The sequence below is a fragment of the Lepus europaeus genome, chromosome 20, assembly GCF_033115175.1.
Source record: "Lepus europaeus isolate LE1 chromosome 20, mLepTim1.pri, whole genome shotgun sequence".
Classification (NCBI taxonomy): Eukaryota; Metazoa; Chordata; class Mammalia; order Lagomorpha; family Leporidae; genus Lepus; species Lepus europaeus.
This window is the reverse complement of record NC_084846.1, coordinates 45,134,548-45,155,969: the sequence shown is the minus strand read 5'-3', so window position 1 is coordinate 45,155,969 and position 21,422 is coordinate 45,134,548. Positions and strand designations below refer to the sequence as shown.

The 21,422-nt window shown below is 44.0% G+C and overlaps 1 protein-coding gene and 1 long non-coding RNA gene across 2 annotated transcripts in view; one reads left to right on the top strand and one right to left on the bottom strand.

Annotated features, from left to right (window-relative positions):
* The first annotated feature begins 256 nt into the window (after positions 1-256).
* LOC133749200 (uncharacterized) lies at positions 257-12,881 on the top strand. The gene is made up of 3 exons (XR_009864572.1): positions 257-380; positions 9,318-9,514; positions 12,517-12,881. It is a non-coding gene; the product is annotated as an uncharacterized LOC133749200 (long non-coding RNA).
* Positions 12,882-13,735: 854 nt separating this feature from the next.
* The window catches only part of HECW1 (HECT, C2 and WW domain containing E3 ubiquitin protein ligase 1), a 221,318-nt gene continuing 213,631 nt past the window's right edge, over positions 13,736-21,422 (bottom strand). The window contains exons 25-27 of the mRNA XM_062178407.1: positions 20,659-20,773; positions 18,419-18,617; positions 13,736-13,847 (exon numbers count right to left, since the gene is read on the bottom strand). Coding sequence (XP_062034391.1) covers positions 13,736-13,847; positions 18,419-18,617; positions 20,659-20,773 — 426 coding nt within the window. The remainder of the gene's footprint in view (positions 13,848-18,418; positions 18,618-20,658; positions 20,774-21,422) is intronic.

Genomic DNA, 21,422 nt, shown 5'->3' with positions numbered 1-21,422 from the left:
GCCGCGCTCCGACTGCGGGCCGGCCGCTTCCACGCCGCTCCGCCCCGCCACCGGCCACGCCCCCTCACGCCGAGCCCGCCCCCTCGAGCTCCGGCGGGGGCCCGAGCGCCCGGCGCCTCGCGCGCGCCCCCTGCAGCCCAAGGGGAGAAGGTGCAGCCCTGAGGGCGGGCCCCGCGAGGCCGGCAGGGTCGCCGCGGTCCGCTGAGGCGTTTTCTGAGGGAATGGAGCGGGAGCTCACCGCACGCCGGCCCCTCGCCCGATCGCCCGCCGGTGTGCGGATTGGCCCTTCCAGGCGCTCTCACCCGCACTTAGGGCTGGACTTCACGTTCCCGAATACAGTCTGTGTGCCCAGGCCCAGAACGGAACTTCAGACTTGCGAGGTCAGATCAGCACCCCAAGCTACCGCGTGCGAACCCCAACCCTGCTCCGGCCTCGTCCCGCCTCGTCCCGCGCCTCGGCGCCCGCAGCGCCATCGGTCTGCGGTGCCGGCCCCTCGCGGACGCCTGGCCGCCGCGCCGTGGGCGGAATCCGTCCCCTCCCCACGGGGGACCCACTCTTCCCCGTGGCCTCGGCTTCCCGGTCCCCTTCCTCCCCGCCCCGCTCATCCCGTTTTCAAGGTGATAAGAGTGATCTAAAAATCCTACAGAACTGTAGTTCTAATGAATGCAGGTGAAAAATATATAGCTTTTCGAATCTAGAACAAGTAAAATGAACACGCGAGCCATTTGCGTTGTCTTGTCTTTCTCTTTTGTGTATCTGCTCCACTCTTGAGATTGGGACCTTTGTGCATTTTCTTGATGGTATTTACTATCTTTTCACTTTTTTAAGATTTTATTTGAGAGGTAGAGTTACAGAGAGAGAGGGAGAAACCGAGAGAAAGGTCCTGCATCTGCTGGTTTAATCCCCAAATAGCTGCAATGGCCAGGAGCTTCCTCCGGGTCTCCCCCACGGGTGCAGTTGCCCAAGGACTTGGGCCGTCTTCTACTGCTTCCCAGGCCATAGCAGAGAGCTGGATTGGAAGTGGAGCAGCTGGGTCTCGAACCGGCACATCGCCGGCCCCCTTTTCACTTCTAATGTAGGACTCCCTTAAGCATTTCTTGCAGGGCTGGTCTGGTCGTGAGGAGCCCTTCAGCCTTAACCAGGCATAATAAGCCTTTATTTCTCCTTCCTTTCTGGAGGATAGCGTTTTGGGATACAGTATTCCTGACTGGCAAATTTTGCTTTCACCATGCTCTCTTGGTCTGTAAGGTTTATACTGAGAAAACACCATGACCATCATGGTGACTCCCTCGTGAGTGCCTTGATGCCTTCTTTCTGTTTTTATCATGTGCCTCAGAGAGGATCTTTTCTGCCCCGGTCTAACACGAGTCCTGCAGGCTTCCTGACCCTGGATGCTTATATTCTTCCCAAGGTTTGGAAAGTTTTCAGCGGTTATCCCAATCACTAGGCTTTCTATGCCTGTCCCTCCTCTTTCCTTCTGATAGAACCAGAATGCAAAAATCTGCTCACTTAACAGTGTCTCGTAACACTTGAAGACTTCCTTCATTCTTTTAAAACTGTTTATTTCTTCTTTTAATCTGGGTTATTTAAAAAAAACTGACTTCACACTCAGGAATTCTTCTGCTAGTTCAACTCTACTGTTGAGGTTCTCAACTTTATTTTTAATTTATCGATTCCTTTTTATTATCTCAATCTGTTACATTTCTCATTCCTATTATGAAATTATCTTTCTCATGTGGTCGAATTCTCTGTCTGTATTTTATTAATTATCATTAAGTTTCCTTAAAGTCATTCTTTTGGATTCTTTGTCAGGAAATTAGTCAATTACCATTTCTCTGTGATTTGTTGCTTGAGTTATTGTATTCCTTTGGAGGCATTAACTTGCTTTGTTTTTTTCATTCTTTTTGTGCCTCTACATTGCTTTTTATAGTAAAAGACTTTCAGCTGACAACATGTCCCTGGTATTTGTTGGGTATGTATGTTTTTTTCGGTTCCCGTAGGTGTTTCAGTTTAGTGTGCACGAAGTGTCTTCAGCTGTAGTCAGCACTGGCAATGCCTGTGGGGGTCTCAGTGGCCTTGCCTCAGGGATTGTGGGATTACACAGTTTGGATGTAATTCCGTTGGGTAGGGCTGGTTTGCTGGTGGCTCTGGGTGTGGTCTACCATGTGGTGGTGTGTGTTGGGGGGGGAGACACTAGTTTCTATTGGTTGTGTGAGAGGAGGGCCAACCTATAAGCCCAGGTGGATGTGGCCTAGTGTGCCCAGTGGTAGAGTGGGGTGTCTGTCAGTATCTGAAAGCTGTGTGGGGCCAGGCTGCACTGGTGTGCCCAGATAGGGCGCCTGTCAGTTTTCAAAGCTCCATGGAGACTCCATGGAGGTCTTCTCAGCTGTTTCCCAGAGCTAAGAGAGGGTAGGTGGGGCTGAGCACCTGCTTCTCAGGAGCTCAGTGGGCTGAGCTTCTGAGAACTCACTGCTCAACTTCCTGGGGCCACATGAGGGTGGGTGCGACTTCCCAGTGGCCTCAGTGCCTGGTTGCTCAGGCTTGCTTGCCTGGTTGCGGGCTGGGGTTGACAGTGAGTGGTTTAGGCATCCTGGGTGGCTCACGGGGCTGGCCTGCTAGAGCTTTGGGGAGCAGCTGCCCTTGCTGCTCCACAGGACTCCAGCTGGGCAAGGTCTCTAAGTGGCTCTTTGCAGCAAGAGCCTGGGTGGGAGAGGGTATAATGGGCTGGACTCTTTTTCTAGGGCAGTGTCCCAGTGTGGTAACCCAGCAGCTCCCTCAAATGAGCTCAGGGGCCATGAGGACCGAAGGTTTCTCCAGATATCAATGCCTCCTGCGTCTACGGTGTGGGGATTGCAGGTTACCTCATGCTCTCGCTTCCCCCGCTGAGCAGGGTCCTCTTGGTTCAGGGTTGATCTCAAGAGGCAGATGGCAGTGCTGTGTCCTTAGCTGCCTTCTTTCTAAGGCCATCAAGTATCTCTGTGCTCACTTTTCTGCCCACTTTGCAGCAGGTGGAGTCTCCCTGTGATCTGTGATGCCCCAGATTGAGGGAGGAATGGTGGAGGCAGCCCCTCGGCTGGCTGGCTAGCAGTTCCAGGGGTTCAGTCTGTGGATACTGGCCTGCGGACAGGAGTTGTGGGGTTTTTCCCCAGCACTCTTCACGGTGCTGGGCCTGGTACAAAGGCCTGGGTTTAATTCCTTTTCCCTTCCACAAGCAGGAGGTCTCTCTCTCTCTCTCTCTCTCTCTCTCAGCTATGCTGCTTGGAGTTGAAGGAGAGGTGAAGAAGGCAACTCTCTCCTTCCTGGCTTCTTCCATGCATCTTTTCTTATGATACTGCAAGCTGGCATTGCAGTGTCTCACCTGGCTCCTGTAAAGCTAGGTTGGTTGTTGGAGAGCTGCTCATATTGACGTCCCTGTGTGGAGACGATGGGTGGAGGATGTTACTCAGCTGCCAGCTAGCTCAGCCTCCAGCAATGCTGGAATGATGAGTTCATTAACAGATTGGATACAACTCAAGCCAGAATTAGTAGTGAGCCTAATAATGAAAATATGCACAATGAAATACAGGAGATAAAGGGACATAAAGTTCAGAAAAGGGATGAAACCCATGTGATAAAACATCTGACACCTGAGTAATCAGAGAATCTGAAAAAGAAGAGAGAAAAAAAGTAAATGAGGCAGTCTTTGCAAAGACAACAGCTGGGAATTATTCAAAATGAATGAACAGCAAAAATGAAGTTAAGAAACACCATGAGCCAGATGTCAAGCAGAGGAAATCATATGTAGGCAGATCACAGTCAACCACCGAGACACAGAGACAAAGAGAAAAAAATTGAGAAAGCAGTTCTGTAACCTGCAAAAGAGCAAATGAGGGCCTATTCTTGAAGAAACAATGGGAGCCCAAACACCTTCAAAAGGCTTCAAAGCATGGAAAGAATTAGCTGTCAACCTAGGTGATAGACCTTGTAAGAATATTCTTTAAAATTGAGTACAGAAATTTTTATAACAAAGAAACATTAGGATCACCAGCTGACCTACACCGAAGGAAATTCCAAAAGCAGTTTTTCAGGCAAATGGAAAATTCTCCCAAATGAAAGGTGTCTAAAGGAATAAAGAAAATGGCAAAGGCTAATAATACATTGCCAGATATGAATAATATGAACTGTATAAAACAGTAAAGATAATGCCATATGGGTTGTACATGTATAGAGAATTAAAATACTAGCACAAAATAGGGAGGGAACAAATGCTAAGGCTACAGCCTTAGTATTTTCTGGAATTTAATAAAAGTACGTACTTTGAGGCTGGTGTTGTGGTACAGTAGGTTAAAATGCTGCCTCTGACACCCACATCCCATATAAGCACTGGTTTGAGGCCCAGCTGTTCCATTGCCAATCCAGCTCCCTGTTAATATGCTTAGGGAAGGCAGCCGAAGATGACCCAAGTACTTGGGTCCCTGCCACCTATGTAGGAGACCCGTATGAAGTTCCAGACTCCTGGCTTGAGCCTGGCCCAGCCCTGGCGGTTGCAGCCCTTTAGGGAATGAACCAGCAGATGGAAGTTCTCTCCCTCTCTATCTCTCTGTCTCTGTCTCCTTCTCTATCCCTCTGTAACTCTGTCTTTCAAATAAATAAATCTTTTTTTAAAAAAAGCACTTACTTTTAATTGTAACCACTACAGTAACAGCTAAAATAACAACAACAACAAAAACCCAGATAAGCAGGTAACAGAGGAGGGACATGAAATAATAAAAAAAAATTTAATCCAAAAATGGTGAGAGAAAAAAGGAACATAGAACAATACTAGACAAATAAAAAATTATAAATATAAGCAAACAGGATTTATAAAAACAACTAATTGAGACATTGTTTAAATTCATTGAATTCCACCAGTTTTGAAAGTGCAAACACCCATGGAAGCCACACCTTATGAAGGAATGAGAGCTTCCATGGCTTTGGAAGTTTCTCTTGGGCTACTTTTCACTCCATGCTTTCCACTCCCAGATCAATCTCTGGTCTGGCTTCTATCAGCATAGATTAGTTTTGCCTATTCTGGAGCTCCATATAAATGTATAAATGTAGTCATATACAAATTACTCTTTTGCGTATGATTTCTTTTACTCATAATGTCTTTGAGATTTGGCCATGTGGTTGTCTATGTATGAAGTTCCTCGTGCTGGGTAGGATTCTGTGGTTTCACTACGCCACCCTGCATTTACCCAGCCTCTTGTTGATGGATTCTTAGACTGTTTTCAGTTTGGGGCTATTGTGAATAAAGCTACTATTCTTGTCTATATCTTTGTGTGGAAATGTTTTTATTTCTCTTGGGAAATATCTGGAAGTAGAATTGCTAGGTCACAGGGTAAATGCATGATTACACTCTTAAGACACTGCAAAAGTGTTTTCAAAAGTGGTTATAACCTTTTACATTCCTAGCAACAGTATAGGAGACTTCCAGATACCCCAGATCCTTCCAATACCTGGTACTCACCGATTTTTAAAATTGTAGCTATCCTAGTGAGTGTATAACCCCTGTACTATTATTTAAATTTTTATTTCCCCAGTGACTAATGCTACTGATACTATCTCATGTGCTTATTGGCAATTTATCTTTTTGAAGCACGTGTTCAGGATGTTTGCTCATTTTAAAATTGAGTTTTATTGAGTTCTTGGCACACTCAGTGAGTAAATCTTTTGGCAGATACATGTGTTTAAGTGTTTCCTACCAGTGTATTCACTTCTCCTAACAGTATCTTTGGATGGGCAGAAGACTGCAGTGTAGTCGATCGAGTTGTCCTTCTGTGATAGTGTTTCTTGTGATGTTAAAGGAATCTTTAGCAGTGGAGGATGGCCCAAGTGCTTGGGCCCTGCACCCGCATGGGAGACCAGGAGAAGCACCTGGCTCCTGGCTTCGGATCAGCAAGATGCGCCGGCCGCAGCGGCCATTGGAGGGTGAACCAACAGCAAAGGAAGACCTTTCTCTCTGTCTCTCTCTCTCTCACTATCCACTCTGCCTGTCAAAAAAAAAAAAAAAAAAAAGGAATCTTTGCCTAGCTGTAAAGCTATTCTCTATGTCATCCTCTCTGCTTTGTTGTTACATCCTTTTTGTGTCTGTGATCCATTTAACCTTAATTTTTGCATATTATGTGAAATAACTATTGAATTCTTTCTTTAAAAATGTGTTCATTTGAAAGGGAGGAAGGGAGACAGGGGTTGGGGAGACCATATATGTGTGCAGTGCCACAAAGAAAAGAGCCAACTTTCTCCACGTTTTTAAGGTTTTGAGGTTGGAGCAGTGAGAAATAGAGTGGCTTCCGGTCTGTTTTCCTGAGATTCAACCTGCCCTTCTGTGATTCATCTGTCCTGGTTCTTTCCTGCCTCACCTCTGACATCAATTCTGATTCGGGCCAAATAAATGCGAAAGCATCCACGTTTATGCATCAGCCTCCACAACTATGTAAAATTTTTAAAAAAATTTATTTACCACGTAGAGTTATAGACAGTGAGAGAGAGAGAGAGAGAAAGGTCTTCCTTTCATTGGTTCACTCCCCAAATGGCCGCTATGGCCAGCGCATGAGCCGATCTGAAGCCAGGAGCCAGGTGCTTCCTCCTGGTCTACCATGCGGGTGCAGGGACCCGAGCACTTGGGCCATCCTCCACTGCACTCCCGGGCAACAGCAGAGAGCTGGACTGGAAGAGGAGCAACCAGGACTAGAACCCAGTGCCCATATGGGATGTCGGTGCTGTAGGCAGAAGATTAGCCAAGTGAGCCAGGGCGTGGGCCCCTGTAAGGTTTATCCCTGTAATAAATCCCTATTCCAGTCACTCAGAGTGTTCTCCTTTCCTGACCTTAACCCTTGCTGACACAAGTTCGATATGTCTGTTAGCCCACAGAACAGAGATGCTCATTGGGCAGTGGGAAATGTGAGCCAGCGAGATGTTTGGCACTTTACTGAAACACTATTTGTATCCTGAATGTAATAATTTTCTCGTAAATGTTTCTGTGCTTAGAAAAATTGCATGTTTTCTTTTTTTTAAAGATTTTTTTTTTTTTAATTTGAAAGATTTACAGAGAGAGGTAGAGACAGAGAGAGGTCTTCCATCTTCTGGTTCACTCCCTACATGGCCACAACAAATGGGGCTAGGCCAGGCTGAAGCCAAGAGCTTGGAGATTCTTCCAGGTCCCCCATGTGGGTGCAGGGGCCCAAGGCCTTGGGCTTTCTTCCACTGCCCTCCCAGGCCATGGCAGAGAGCTGGATCAGAAGTGGAGCAGCCAGGACTCAAACCGGTGTCCATATTGGATGCCAGCATTGCAGGCTAGGGCTTTAACCCACTTTGCCACAGCGTCGGCCTCATACATTTTCTATTTACTAGGTTAAGGTTTTATGGATGTTTACACAATAGGTGGGGCATGCACACTTAACTCTTACTGTAATTTTAGATGAACATTGCTGGAGATTAACAAGACCATTACATATTTATCTAAAAAATAAGCCACTGGGGCCAGCCCAGCACTGGGATGCAGCAGGTTAGCTGTTGCTTGTGACACCAGCATCTCATGTCATAGCATCCATTTGAGTTCCAGCTGCTGCACTTCCAATCTACCTCCCTGCTAATATGCGTGGGAAAGCAGTGGATGATGACCCAAATATTTGGGCCCCTGTCATCCTCCTGGGAAACCCAGATGAAGTTCTGGGCTTCTGAGTTTGTGGCCACTTTGGGAATGAACCAGTGGATGGAAGATTTCATTCTCTGTTACTCTGCCTTTCAAATAAATAAATCTTAAAAAACAATAAGTCACCAAGGAGACCTAATCATTGTATACACAAAATACAGACTCAAAATACATCACTTACTGAAAGAAAAATTCAGAGTTTTGTTTTAGGTTATGTTTAAAATTGACAAAAACTAGTAATAATAATTAGCAAACCAAATAATATTCCTGTGGATTATATGCATATAACACACCCATATTGCATGTGCTAACACATTCACACAGGGAGAACATTATATGAAAGTGAAGGCAGAGCTCTGTAGCCAAGGAATGCTGGACACTGCCAGGAAAACACCAGAAGCCAGGGGAGAGGAATAGGATAGAATGTCTCTCATAACTCTTCGATAGAACGAACCCCCTTCCCCTTAACACACCTTGATCTCATCCTCCATCATTGTTTAAGTCACGCAGTTTGTGGCACATAACAGCAGCCACAGCAAAGCCACACAAGGGAGCCATGGGGGCAGGCAGCAGTGCATCCTTCTTTGGTGGATACATACCCTCTGTGCCTTCCTGGATTTCACTCTTAGCTTCCACCTCTCCTGCACACACACATCACCCTGGCAAATTGCCTAATGAGTATGGTAAACCTGGGAGCCCAGGACCCCAAGAAGTATTTTGTGATAGGGCATACCACTAGCTCCCAAGATAAAGCTTGGTGGTTTTGAGCATCAACTCTCCTTCTCTCGGAGTCCTTATCTCCAAGATAAACATATCAAAGAAAAGCATCTGTCTATTCCCAGACATAAATGTGATGATTTCTGCAAGACTGATGAGGTTATCCTGGGTTCTCATAATTTCATTTATTTTAGTAAAGAACCACCAACGCTAAACATACATAAACTACATCTGAAAATGAGCTGTGTTGGGGCCAGCACTGTGGTGCAGCGGGTTAAAGGCCTGGCCTGAGGCATTGGCATCCCACAGGATGCCGGTTCTAGTCCCAGGTGCTCCTCTTCTGATCCAGCTCTCTGCTATGGCCTGGGACAGTAGAAGATGGCCCAAGTCTTTGGGCCCCTGGACCCGCATGGAAGACCTGGAAGAAGCTCCTGGCTTCGGATTGGCACAGCTCTGGCCGTTGCGGCCATCTGGGGAGTGAACCAGCAGATGGAAGACCTCTCTCTCTGTCTCTACCTCTCTTTGTAACTCTTTCAAATAAATAAAACAATTCTTTAAAAAAAAGAAGAAGAAAGTGAGCTGTGTAGGTGTCACTGTTTTTCCTTATAGCATATGGTTACTAGTGAGTTGTCAGCACAGGTGTATTGGGAAAGTATGGCCATAGAAATCAGGTGTTCTGAATACAAATTTTGATTTCAGAAAAATGATAAAACAAAATAATATAATGTACTCCTCTATAGCAGTTAATGGTTTAGGATAATTTTCCTCTTATACTTTGTTATCTTCCATTAGAGTCAATCCAGAGTAAATCCAGCAGGTACATAAATATGCAATATTGATATGTCTATCTAAAAATCAGTTTATCAGTTTTCCTACTCTCAATCTCACCCACACTTTTCTCCCATAATAAAATATTTTCTCTTTAAAGAACATATCAGATTGTAACCACCCAGTGAGAGCCAGAGTCATCTAGAAGATGGAAGGAGCTAACGCCATTCAACGTTGGGAGATTGTGATCTGCACCACAGGGCACTATGTGTTTGCCAAGTGGTAACCCTTGTCTTAAGGTCACACTGGGTCCTGAAGCCTTTGAAGAAGCATCTCTACATGTGGAAATTCATGCAGGTCAGTGTACGCTGGGTTTTACATAAGCGACACTCTCAAAATAAAGCCCAAGTGGTTTGTATGTCATTCTCATAGGCACACCCTAGGACATTGCCAAAAAAACTGTTCCTTTATTTTTGGATGTGTGAGTGCATGCTATGCCTCTTTGAGAAATTGCTTTTGGGGAGAATTGTTCCTCCTAGCAGCTGGCAGCCTTCTTTGTTGCTTTATTGCTCATATCTACTGGGAAAACAGGCAGGGTGGAAATTGCAAGGTGGTACCCGAAGCTTCCAGGTGCAATAAGGCGCATACACAGTGCCATAGCAAAGTGAGTTTATTGACATTCCTTGAAGGTGGCTGATGAAAGAGAAAGCGAGGCCTGAGTATCACGTGACATTTCTCTTGTGGATGTGAGCAAAATCAGCCCAGTAATGTGGACTTCTCTTGCTTTTGACTAGAACAAAGACTTTTTAACAAAATTGTTTTAGACATTCCCTTAGATAACTGGAAGCTGCGGGAAGTAGGCTAATGGAACAGTATTTACTCTATGTACTACCTCTAGGCACCTTTTTTTTTTTTTTTTCTACTAGAACAAAGGGACTACATGTCACTAACAGGAAAATAACACTTTCTCTTTTGGACTTTATGATGGCTGGAACACCCATCCCAGACTTGTATGATATAGTATTGCAGTAGTTTTAATAATGAACACTGAAATACATAATTAATAATAATAAAGCACCACATTTTTATGTAAAGTTCTAACTACTTTCATTTGAAAGTGTTTTGTCTTTACTGGGAAAACATTTGTGACAAGAAAGAAATTTTGGACACATGGTTTGACCCATGGGTTAATAATGCAATGGATGTAACTTTAGAACTGTCCTAGAAAACTCAGCTCATTGGCTTGCCACACAAGTATATTTCCTGTTAAAGGACATATGATCAGGTATTAAAAGGACAGAAATTTAGATCTCACACATTTGAAATTTGTCAAAAAGTCATATACTTCTCTTTCACCACCTCCCAGTTTTTGTGCTACAATAGTGATCGCAGTAAAACAAAACAAAACAAAAACAAAAACAAAAAACCTTTCAGAGTCTCTACCAATTTATATGCTAGGGTACTCAAAAAGCTCCTGGAAAACGTGTGTTAGGAAAAAACTACTCCTGGATTTCAAAAAAATTTTTGCACCAAAATAAACTTATTTTTAAATTTAATTTTCTACTAGCTCTTTTTGAAGTACCCTCGAACAAAGAAAGTTAGAAAGAATTCAGCAGAAATAGAGTATTTCTCCTGACCCTGCAGAATCAATTTCTATTTTTGGGTTATCATCTTCATATTAGAGAATAAAATGTGATATCCTTATAATATCTCAAAAGTACTTTTTCAACTTACAGCATAAATTTTATTTATTGTTCTTATTTGTCCCTAATTAAGGCCATTGTACTCTTAGTAAAGCTAGGTCTAAAAAATTCTGTTTAGGTGGTTGTGGCCTATAAGTGATTAGTTTTACAATTTGCCTCCATGAAGAAAACTTGTGCCTTAAATTAAAATAGATTGCAGATGGTAACAAATAGGTCTGCCTTACCTGTTGAATTATACAATTTGGGGTGATTTATACCTCCATCTGGTGAAATTAATTGGTCAATTTAACTCCATTACTGTTTCATCCTATATATAATGAAAAGTGAATTTTAAAATCTATATATTATATATAAAATAAGGAGTAATTTTAAAATCTAACTTATATATAAGGTAACAAGAATCTCTCCATACTGGTTTCTGAGCTCCTCTTCTCTTTGCTTTCCTTCCTGAGGATTCTATGCAAGGTTGTGAGCAGTCACTGGGGCCCTGTTCAGCAAGCTTCACATTCTTTCAGGGATCTCTGACATCAGGACTTCCTTACAGAGTTCTGCACTTTCCTGAAATACTGTTCATGTTATGCTTGCTTGGATGCATCTAGAGCCATGGCCTTGTTGCTGAATAAGGAAAAGTTAGTTGAAAATGCATTTATTCCCATGTTATCAATCTGAATATAATTTCTAAGATACCTCATTTCTTCTTTATATGGTAGAATACATATTAATACAATTAATTAAATATTAATATAAATTGTAACTCTCTCCAGGAGCTGACTATCTTTTGAGCAGCCTCCACTCTTTGTAATGCCTGGCAAATAGTATGAGTCCCAATAAAATAGCTGACTACTTGAATTAATGAGTATTTACATGTTTATGTCACCAAAATCTCAAGATGAAAGCGGCTCCCCATATGAAAGATGCTGTTCAAAGAGTTAGAATAAGAGTATGGTGAAATTACTTGCACAATGCTTATGTTTTCATAAGGAATGAACAAACCTATTGGAATCCATTACTTTCCAAATGCTGAAAAGTGTACTGATTTTGTCTATCTCCCGAATTCTGTGTCATATAATCTACACATTCGATTGGATCATGGCAAACATTCTTTCATAACAATAGAAGGTTAAATTTTTACAATACATAGTCCCTGACTGATAACAGGTTCTCTGCAATGCGGGGGTTCTGCACTTTGTAAGTAATTCTGAATCAAAGGATGCTTTAGAGTGCAGGGAACACAAATAATGCACTGTCCAGACACAAACTGGTCCAATGAGCAGTCATGGATGGCAGGCATGGCTTCATATGAAATTAACCTCACCTTATATTTCTCACATTTCCCCCTTGTTTTAATACAGTGAAAACAACAGTGTGAGGTTTACTTAGTGAGTCTCTTTAGCTCTTCTTTTCCCAGTGAAGAAAAACACTTTCATTTATGACATATTTTAGACAACATAGATAACAAGGTTAGAAAAATAGCAAACGGCCATTATGGTTGGGTTTATTTGAAATGTAATTGAGGATGCTAGGCTGTCTTTGGAGCCTGCAACTATTTTTCTGAAAACACAAAGTTTTCCAAGATATTTTTTACTGAACGCTAAGAGAAACTGAATATTTTGACACAAATCAATGCGCCTTTGCGCTGTTATGTTTCTGCCCCAGGAGGACTGCTACAGGTGAAGAAGTACTAAATTGCCCTTGATCCCCAACAAGCACCATCACTCTCTGTATCTTCTCGTCAGTGTGGTCCCCAGACATTCAGATGTGAAGGAACCTGAACACCACAATTTTCAAAATAAAAAAACAGAAGGAACAACACGATAAAGACCAATATCAAAGTGGAAAATGAAAAAAATTGTCTGCCAAGCAAGTACAACTGGGCTTTAACAAAAGTCGTAAGATTATCTGTACATTTTTTTTCTTTCATGGAGAACGGTCACTAGACTGAATGAAACAAAACAGTACAGAAACCAATGAAATAGGTCCTTCTTCCCCCTTTCCCATTCGCTTTACAACATCCCACACAACACCACGGGGTGGAAGCCTTGTTCTTCAGGCTCCATCAATCAGGAAGATCCTTCTAGGACAAGTGCACAGGTTTGTGCTTCTCATGTGGTGGGTGTTTTCTAGGGGCGCGTCCCCTCCTAGACTTCTCTGAACTCAAGTTGAGCCCACAATCCCCACAACTCCTGGGATGCACATCAGCAGGAGGTGTTTTTCTTGCCACTGTTAATTGTTAGAAGTGTCATATTTGCACCATATGTCTAGGCTAGTTCCAGCTGATGAGACTGATGCCACGCGTAAATCATGAGTTGAATGTATAAAAATCTCAGCTTTGCCACTGCTGTCCTTTGGATGGATGATATGCACAGGAAAAAGTAGAGTGGGAGGAAAACAAAGAGCTGATCAGCGCCTAGTTCTGGAGCTGGTTGTTGGAAATTATAAAAAATGGTGACTTTGCTCAGAAGACATGGGTGTATAAAAGCTTGGAATGCTTAATGCTCAAATTTTCCCTTAAATAATAGAAATGGAAGTAAACATTTATTAACATTTGGTCAAATGTAGCATAACTTGCATTCATATTTCATTGTTAGTAATGGAGGTATGTGGAGATATACACAGACCTTGAGACAGCTGTTTTTTAATATTGCATACAGGCTAGCAGTTCATTGAAAACAGAAGACAGAAGCCTGAAGGTTAGATCTTAGAAGAAGGCAGTTCTTCATGCACAGCTTTTGTCAATCCTGATTTGGTTTGGAAATAAAAATCATGGAATACCAAAACCAAAGGAGAGTTGATTAAGGGAAAGGAAGATGGGTATCATCTCAGAAGGGGTGATGGGGTCACTGGCCAGGAAAACATGAGGCGAGGCTCTGCTTCCTCACTCAAGTCCAAAGGTGCTGGTTTCTTCAACTGCTGTCAACAGCTTTTCATACAGCATGGAGTAGGAGGGATATGGTGGAAGATCCAATCGGTTGAAGCATGTGTGTGCCCTGAGTGGGGAAGAAAAGATTGGTTACGGTGTTTGGATCAATGATACAACTGGTCTTGAGTATATCTGTGACTTGGTCTGAAGCTTGGAATCAACTGGGAGTCAAAAGTGAGCAGGACCATGATTTAGGACAACCATAAAGTGCTGTGAACTTGCAGCCATAGCCTTCTGGACACAAATAGATGAGTTGAGGGAATGGAGTAACCAGAGATGGGTGGTTTGCCTTTTAAGGAAAATATACTTCACTAGAACCATAATAGCAAACCCAGTGATAAACTCCATGATACCAACTTAATTTTGCAATTGCAGTATATAATGGGTTGAGCAGGATTTGTCTCCCCGAACTCATGCCGCTGTTTAAACTCTGAAGTTTTAATGTTAAGGATTGATGGGTAAAGGGTGGAGATTTGATGTAACGACAGCATCTGAGAGGTGGGGCTTGAGTACCAGGCTTACGCAGTACACAGGGCATGGGAGAGATGCATTTTAGGATGGGGAAGGTGGGAAGAGAGGAGGGGGAAGGGGGATTCATCTGCACAGGGAGAATCTGGAGAGCCTGCTGCTATGTTTGTCTGCCAGGCATCCATTCTGCCTCCTGCCAACAGCTTATCGCTGGCCTTCAGGAACTGGTCCTCACCTCTGCCCCATCTCCCTGTGTCCCTTCCCCCTTGCAGCTCTAGAAAGATGGAAACTACACCATATGCTAGGCTATGGCTAACCAAGATAAGTAAGGCAGAAAAATCCCAAGTGAGCTTTGGAATGAGCTAAATTAACTAAGAGCAAGATATGAGCAGACGTTATCTTCTTGGTTTTCTTCCTCTGGTAATTTTTTAAATTCATCACTTAATTTGAGAGAGAGGGAGTAAGAGACACAGACAACTTTCATCTACTGGTTCATTCCTCAAATAACCACAGCTGCCCCATGCTGAGGCCAAAGTTGGGAGCTGGTAACCCAATTCAGGTCTTTCATGTGATACAAAAGACCAATCACTTGGGCTATCACCACTGCCTCCCAGGGTCTGCATTCTCAGGAAGCTAGAACTAGCAGTGGAGCTGGGTATTGAACCCAGAGCATTATGGGATGTGGGCATCTTAACCACCCTGCAAATACCCGTTAGCCATTTTAACTGACTTTTATGAATAGAAATATTACAGGAAAAAAATCTCACATTTACAAATTAGTTGGAAATAAATTAATTATGTATGAGATTATTTGGGGGATTAAAGACAAAGCATTAGAAAATAACACCTAAATGGAAGGGCCTGTTTCTTCACTAGTTCATTTATGGTATTTATCTACAGTCTTAGTTAACTGCCTTAGATAAATTCTGATTTGTCAATAGAGTGAATGAATACAATCAAATCATGATACGATTCTATATTCCTGAGCATTCTCCTTCCTCCGGGTGTGGTTCTGACAACACAGAACATCTACTTACCTGATTCCCAGTGTACTGGACCAAGTGATGTCAGATAAGTGTGGGATGGTAGAGCAAGCATGGACCCAGGGCTTGGAAGACTTCTACTCTGATCCCAGTCTAGCACTTATCAGCTTTATGACCTTGGGAAAGTCTATTAATCTTCCTAAGCCTCAGTTTTCTCACTTGTAAAATGGGGATAATGATACATGCTGTGTACACCTCAGAGGGTTATTGGAAGGATCAACCATGAAACACACATAAATGCCTTTTGTTAACCTGTGACTCATTAACGAAACATAAAATTTTCTTAATAATGTAGCTATGATCATGGTAAAGACTTTATGGACCATGTCATACTGGTGGTGACCTAAGATCCTGGCTTTTTCCACATGACCTGCAGGAAAGTGAATCACCCCCTTCTTATCCTGTGCAATTAGTGATTGGGAGCCCCGCAAGGATCATCTGTCATACCATGTGAAATTCCACTTTAAGAGTGTCAATCTAAGGTTCCAGCATTTGGAATAATTTTTTGACTTGGATTGTGCCAAAGTTGTAATGTATACCTTTCTAACCTGTGCCATCCACACAGGTGATCTGTTTCTTCTATTTTTTTTTCCCAAAGTATTGATTAAAATGCTAATAAATGAAAGGCCAAAGAAAATCTTGCTCTTTTCCACTAGAAACCTTTTCAAAGTGAGTTAAAGAGGCAGCAATCACTACTCTTTGCTGCTGGTTTTTCAGTTATGTAAGTTGTATCTTCCCCTTGCCTCCTTCTCTTCAGATGGGGTCTTGTTCTCTTTACCGCCTAAGCTGCTCTTTTGCAAGTTTGTCAATAACCTCTTGGTCCCTAAGTGCAGAAGCCCATGTCCTACCCTCACCAGCTCAAGCTGATGGCTCTTCCCCTTGGTTTCTCTTCAGCCCCTCAGTTTGTTGCCATTTTCCTTCTGGGCTCCCTGGTGATGCCCTCAAGCCTCCTTTGTAAGTCTACATGGATGGCCCATAATACCCTAGACTTACAGTTCTTTGACCTCAGCCTCAGTGACAGGCCCACCTCTCTTCTATGTGGGCTACAATGGCATAGGAAATTTCTTCACCAGGCACCATAAAATTACATCCCCAAACCAGTACCTGGAAAGTCCTTTTTTCCTAATCCTCACACATGTTTTGAAAGGCAAAAACTTGGGCTAATGTAAAGATTTAACTTAGTCTGGCCTATAGCCAGGTTTCATTGAGACACTGTCTAGTACTCTCATCTGAGAAGCCAGTTGCCTTTCCTTTCTGCAGAAGGAAGATCTGAGGAAAAGTCAACCAAGCCACCTCTCCTGGGTATGAGCCCTGTGCACTGTGGCCCGCAGTCCCTGGAAAGCCCTGAGTCACCTTCAATCTGCTTTGTGCACCTGCCAGCCTCATGGCTTCCTGATGTGGCCTGGCCAGACTCTCATCTATTTTTTACCCTCAGCACATAGTTAATGCCTTTAAGGTTCTTGTATCTTCAGCAACTATATAAGGGAGAAGGGTTAAGGTTCCAATTCAGTGGGTCAGTTTTATTGTCCTCTCAGAGGCAGCTGTTTCTTGGAGTCTTCTTGTCCCGGGACAAAGTCCCTGCTTCCCCCCAAAACCCATGCCATGGACCAGATGTGAAGAATGTATTCATAAGCCCAATGTTAACCTGATAGGTTATTAGTGTGGGCTAATCATATGAATATATATTTCAAAGCTTCCAATACAAATATGTAAATCATACCCATTCTGTACCCCCTCTCCCAAATAACAAAAGCAGTGAGTCTAGTGTGCCATTAAATAAAGCAGAGATGACTCAGCAGTATCTTTTCCTGGTGGCCCACCAAACTACCTTTCTCAAAGCCATCCTTTGTGATATCACCAGAGATACCCTGTCCTCCATGCTGGCTCAGTGATCCTTCCTGAATCTTCCAAGTCATGCTCATGCTGCTCCTCAGCCTGGAATTCCCCTTCTCCCTAGTTCTTGCCTCCCAGTGCTCACCTAAGAGCCAGTTTCTTTGTGGTGGCTTCCCTGGGCACCTCAATCAGGATTAGGTCTTTGCTCCATATTCTCACAACACAGCATGTTAGAAGAAGATAATGTTTTCTTCTGTTTGTTGAAGCTGTATTTATTCCTATAGAACTTATACAGAAGTAGCTCTTTAGTGCTCCTAAGAGTCACCCAAAGTGGCCTAGAAAGAACCCAGGAAGTGTTGGGATTAAAACTCATGGCATGGGGAATGTAGTCTATACAATTTGCTAGAGCCCCAGCGCTTTCTTTTCCACACTTATCTCACAATAATTTCCTGGATAGCTTACTACATAGAAGTCACTTTAGTGACCTAGAGATACACATGATCGTGTCCTCATGTGTTTTAAAACTTAGTAGGAGAGTGGCCAGTGCCATGGCTCAATAGGCTAATCCTCCGCCTGCGGCGCCGGCACACTGGGTTCTAGTCCCGGTCGGGGCACTGGATTCTGCCCCGGTTGCCCCTCTTCCAGGCCAGCTCTCTGCTGTGGCCCGGGAAACAGTGGAGGATGGCCCAAGTCCTTGGGCCCTGCACCCCATGGGAGACCAGGAGGAGGCACCTGGCCCCTGGCTTCAGATCAGCGCAATGCGCTGGCCGCAGCACGCAGGCCGTGGCAGCCATTGGAGGGTGAACCAACGGCAAAAAGGAAGACCTTTCTCTCTGTCTCTCTCTATCACTGTCCACTCTGCCTGTCAAAAAAAATTAAAAAGAAAGAATAAAAAAAATTTAGTAGGAGAGCTACAACACATATATGAATATACAACTAGGTTAAGTGGAAATGCTGGATAAATTCAGATACGGTGCTGGAAGGCTTACCTGGGCTTCCTTCATCTGCACACCAATGTCCTTGCCTTCCTCCTCCCCCCAAGTTAGACATTCCTCTTTAAATTACGTTGGGTTATGTACTGATCCGAAAGCTTCCCATAACTGACTCATGCTAAGAATATGAGCTTGCTAAGAATACGGTCTTCATCAGGCACTTCACCTATACTTGTCACTAACCACTCAGTTAACAGTTCTCTGGCTGCCAAGAAGGGATTCCATCCCCAAGGCCGACCACGTAGCTGAGTGCACTTTGCCGTCCTCAGGGGGTTTCCCAAAGGCGGGCAGGACCTCTGTACCTGGGGAGAGACGTAATTTTCCCCCATTTCTCTATGCAGAAACGCCGAAGCCCATTGCTTCCTCGGAGGGCTGCGAAGCCTTCGTAGGGCACACTTGATGTTCCTGTGACAAACTGAAGTAATCTTAGTCTCTGCTCATTGTTGAAGCGCTCCACCGCAGCCCAGAACCAGCGGATCACAAGATGGCCATCGTGATAGCCTGGACAGAGCAAAGGGAGGGAGAGGGGCAGGCGTGGAGGGGAGAGAGATGAGACACGCACATCAGATCAGACACCATCGGAAGGGGAGAGCTGCTTTTGATCTGGTTTCCCTCATGAGGGATGGCCTTGGCCTCAAACAATTTGCGTAACTAGGTCAAATTTTATAACAAAAATAGAATTAGAAAATAGCTGTTTTATAATAAGACGTTCTGCTCTGAGGGATGTTCGCAGAGACATTTTCTTTCTATTTAAGTGACTGGCTTTCCACTTGAAATGTCCCTGCCTCATATGAATGTAGACCAAGAACAGAAAGGTTTGGGTAGAGATAAACCCTCTATGAATATAAAACGTCATCATGCACTCTGTTCTGACGTCTGAGTGCTTGGCAACCATATGCCTCTGGGGTCTAGGGCTGGGGAAAGGCTGGAGTTGGGCAGCAAGCTTGATGAAAAGGAGACTGGGCTCTAGACGCCACAGTGCCCTCAAGAGAAGAAAAGGTGGGCCCGTCTCACAGTACAGCCGGGAAAACTAAGCTCAGATCAATTAATTAAGATAGGAGGGTATGTGGAAAAATGGAATTGGACGGTAAGTTTATTTTGGTGCAAAATTTTTTGAAATCCATGCCTTGATTTGCCTTATATACCCTTTCCACAGACTTTTTGAATGTTCCTTATAAATGATTCGCTACTGACCACAAATGTAAGAGGCATTCAGAGATGAGAGAGATGTCTGGGCTGCAATAGAAACAAAGAAAATTGCATAAAGTAGCATGTGAGGGGTTTGTGGACATGGAGGGGGAGGGCATTTCTGGGAGGAGAAATAAAGTATAATAAGAGTGAGCAAGAAATACGCAGGGAAGAGGAGGGGAATGATGAAGACGGGAAGGAAAATCGCTGCTGGCCTTAGAGGATCCTACAAGCCAGGCCAAGGCCTTCTGACCTGAGACCCTGCATCAGAGGTTTTCCCACTAGCCCAGCAGGAGGCCCTGGGGAGTCTGTGACTGAGGGCCCCGGGAAGATGAGGGGGTACAGGGGTATGCCTAGCGTGCTCTCGTGGTGATTGTGTTGATTGGGGTTTCTTTGCACTATTTTACATGAAGGAAAGGCTTTGAAGCTAAGAACAGAAACCTTTGAAAGGGAAGTCGTGTGATAGAAATGAGGTTTGGGGAAAGCTAGGCTTGGCCTAGTGCAAAGTGAACCCTGTGGAAAGATTAGAAATTAAATGCTGGAAGAAATATGTTGTGGCCAGCCAGGGTCAAGTTGAAAAGGGCCCAGATTCTTTAGGAAGTGAGACCTACTTCCCTGACAGCACCCGAGGCACCCAGGAGCTGGTCTATGGGTGGGGTGTGCCCTGCAAGCCTCTGCCCTGAGTGAGGCCAGGGATTGCTGTCAGCTGCAGCTGAGCTCAGGTTTGCAGTCAGGGAAAGGCGTGTGAAAGCACCTGCTCTGTATGGAGGTAGGGCCAAGCTCTTTGTAGTCCTCAGAAAGTGATGAGTTATCTATATTAATTCATAATTATATTCACAATTATATATACATGCATACACACATATGTACACACCATGGAATATTATTCAGCTATAAAAAGTAACGACCTACTGAAATACGCTACCACAAGTTAACTTAATCCTAGCCAAAGAAGACTCCATCAAAGACCGTATTTTGCATGTCTTATATGAATATTATTATACAGTCTTACATGATTGTATGAGTCTTATTTTATTGTATATGTATACATTATAAAGTAAGTAAAATCCATGGAAACAAAATGCAGATTGACGGTTGCTGGGGTGGAGAAGGAGAGAATAAAGGAAGGGACAACAACTGCTTCTCGGGTCCAGAGTTTTTCTGTTGGGGTAATGAAAGCAATTTGGAAAAATCTACAGGTACTGGTTGCCCAGCACTGAGGATGTACCACGTGCCATGCACTTGTTCATGTCAATGTTTTATGTTATGGTCCATTTCACTTCAACAAAAGACTTTTTGAAAAGTGACAACTGGGATTTGCGATAGTTGTGTTACCCAACTCCTGGCAGCTCACCTCCCCGGTACTCAGTGTTATTCCGCCAGTCATTTAGGTCAATTTCTGCTGTGCCAGCTATCACCAGCTCCAACTCCCTGGCATCGAACACGGACACAAGCCTCGAGTCTACCACCTGAAAGAATACAGATCAGACAACCTGAAATACAGGCTAGGCTTCAGCATCTCAGTCCAAGCACATGGGCAAGTTATGCTGATTATTATGATTTCTGTGGATTAAAATGGGAAACTGACCACCACTTACAGAATCATTTTTTTTATCTTTAAAAAAGATTTAAGTATTGGGCCAGCACTGTGGCGCAGTGGGTTAATGCCCTGGCCTGAAGCGCCGGCATCCTATATGGGTGCCAGTTCGAGACCCAGCTGCTCCATTTCTGATCCAGCTCTTTGCTATGGCCTGGGAAAGCAGTAGAAGATGGCCCAAGACCTTGGGCCCCTGCACCCACATGAGAAACCCGGAAGAAGCTCCTGGCTCCTAACTTCAGATCGGCACAGCTGCAGCTATTGTGGCCATCTGGGGAGTGAACCAGCGGATGGAAGACCTCTCTCTCTCTCTCTGACTCTCCTCTCTCTGTGTCACTCTGACTTTCAAGTAAGTTAAAAAAAAAAAAAGATTCAGTATTTGAAGGGAAGAGTGACACAGAGAGAGGGAGAGACAGGGAGAGGAATCTTCCATCCTCTGGTTCACTCCCCAGATGGCCACAACAACCAAGGCTGGGTCAGGCTGAAGCCAGGAGCCCGGAGCTTTGTCCTTGTTTCCCACG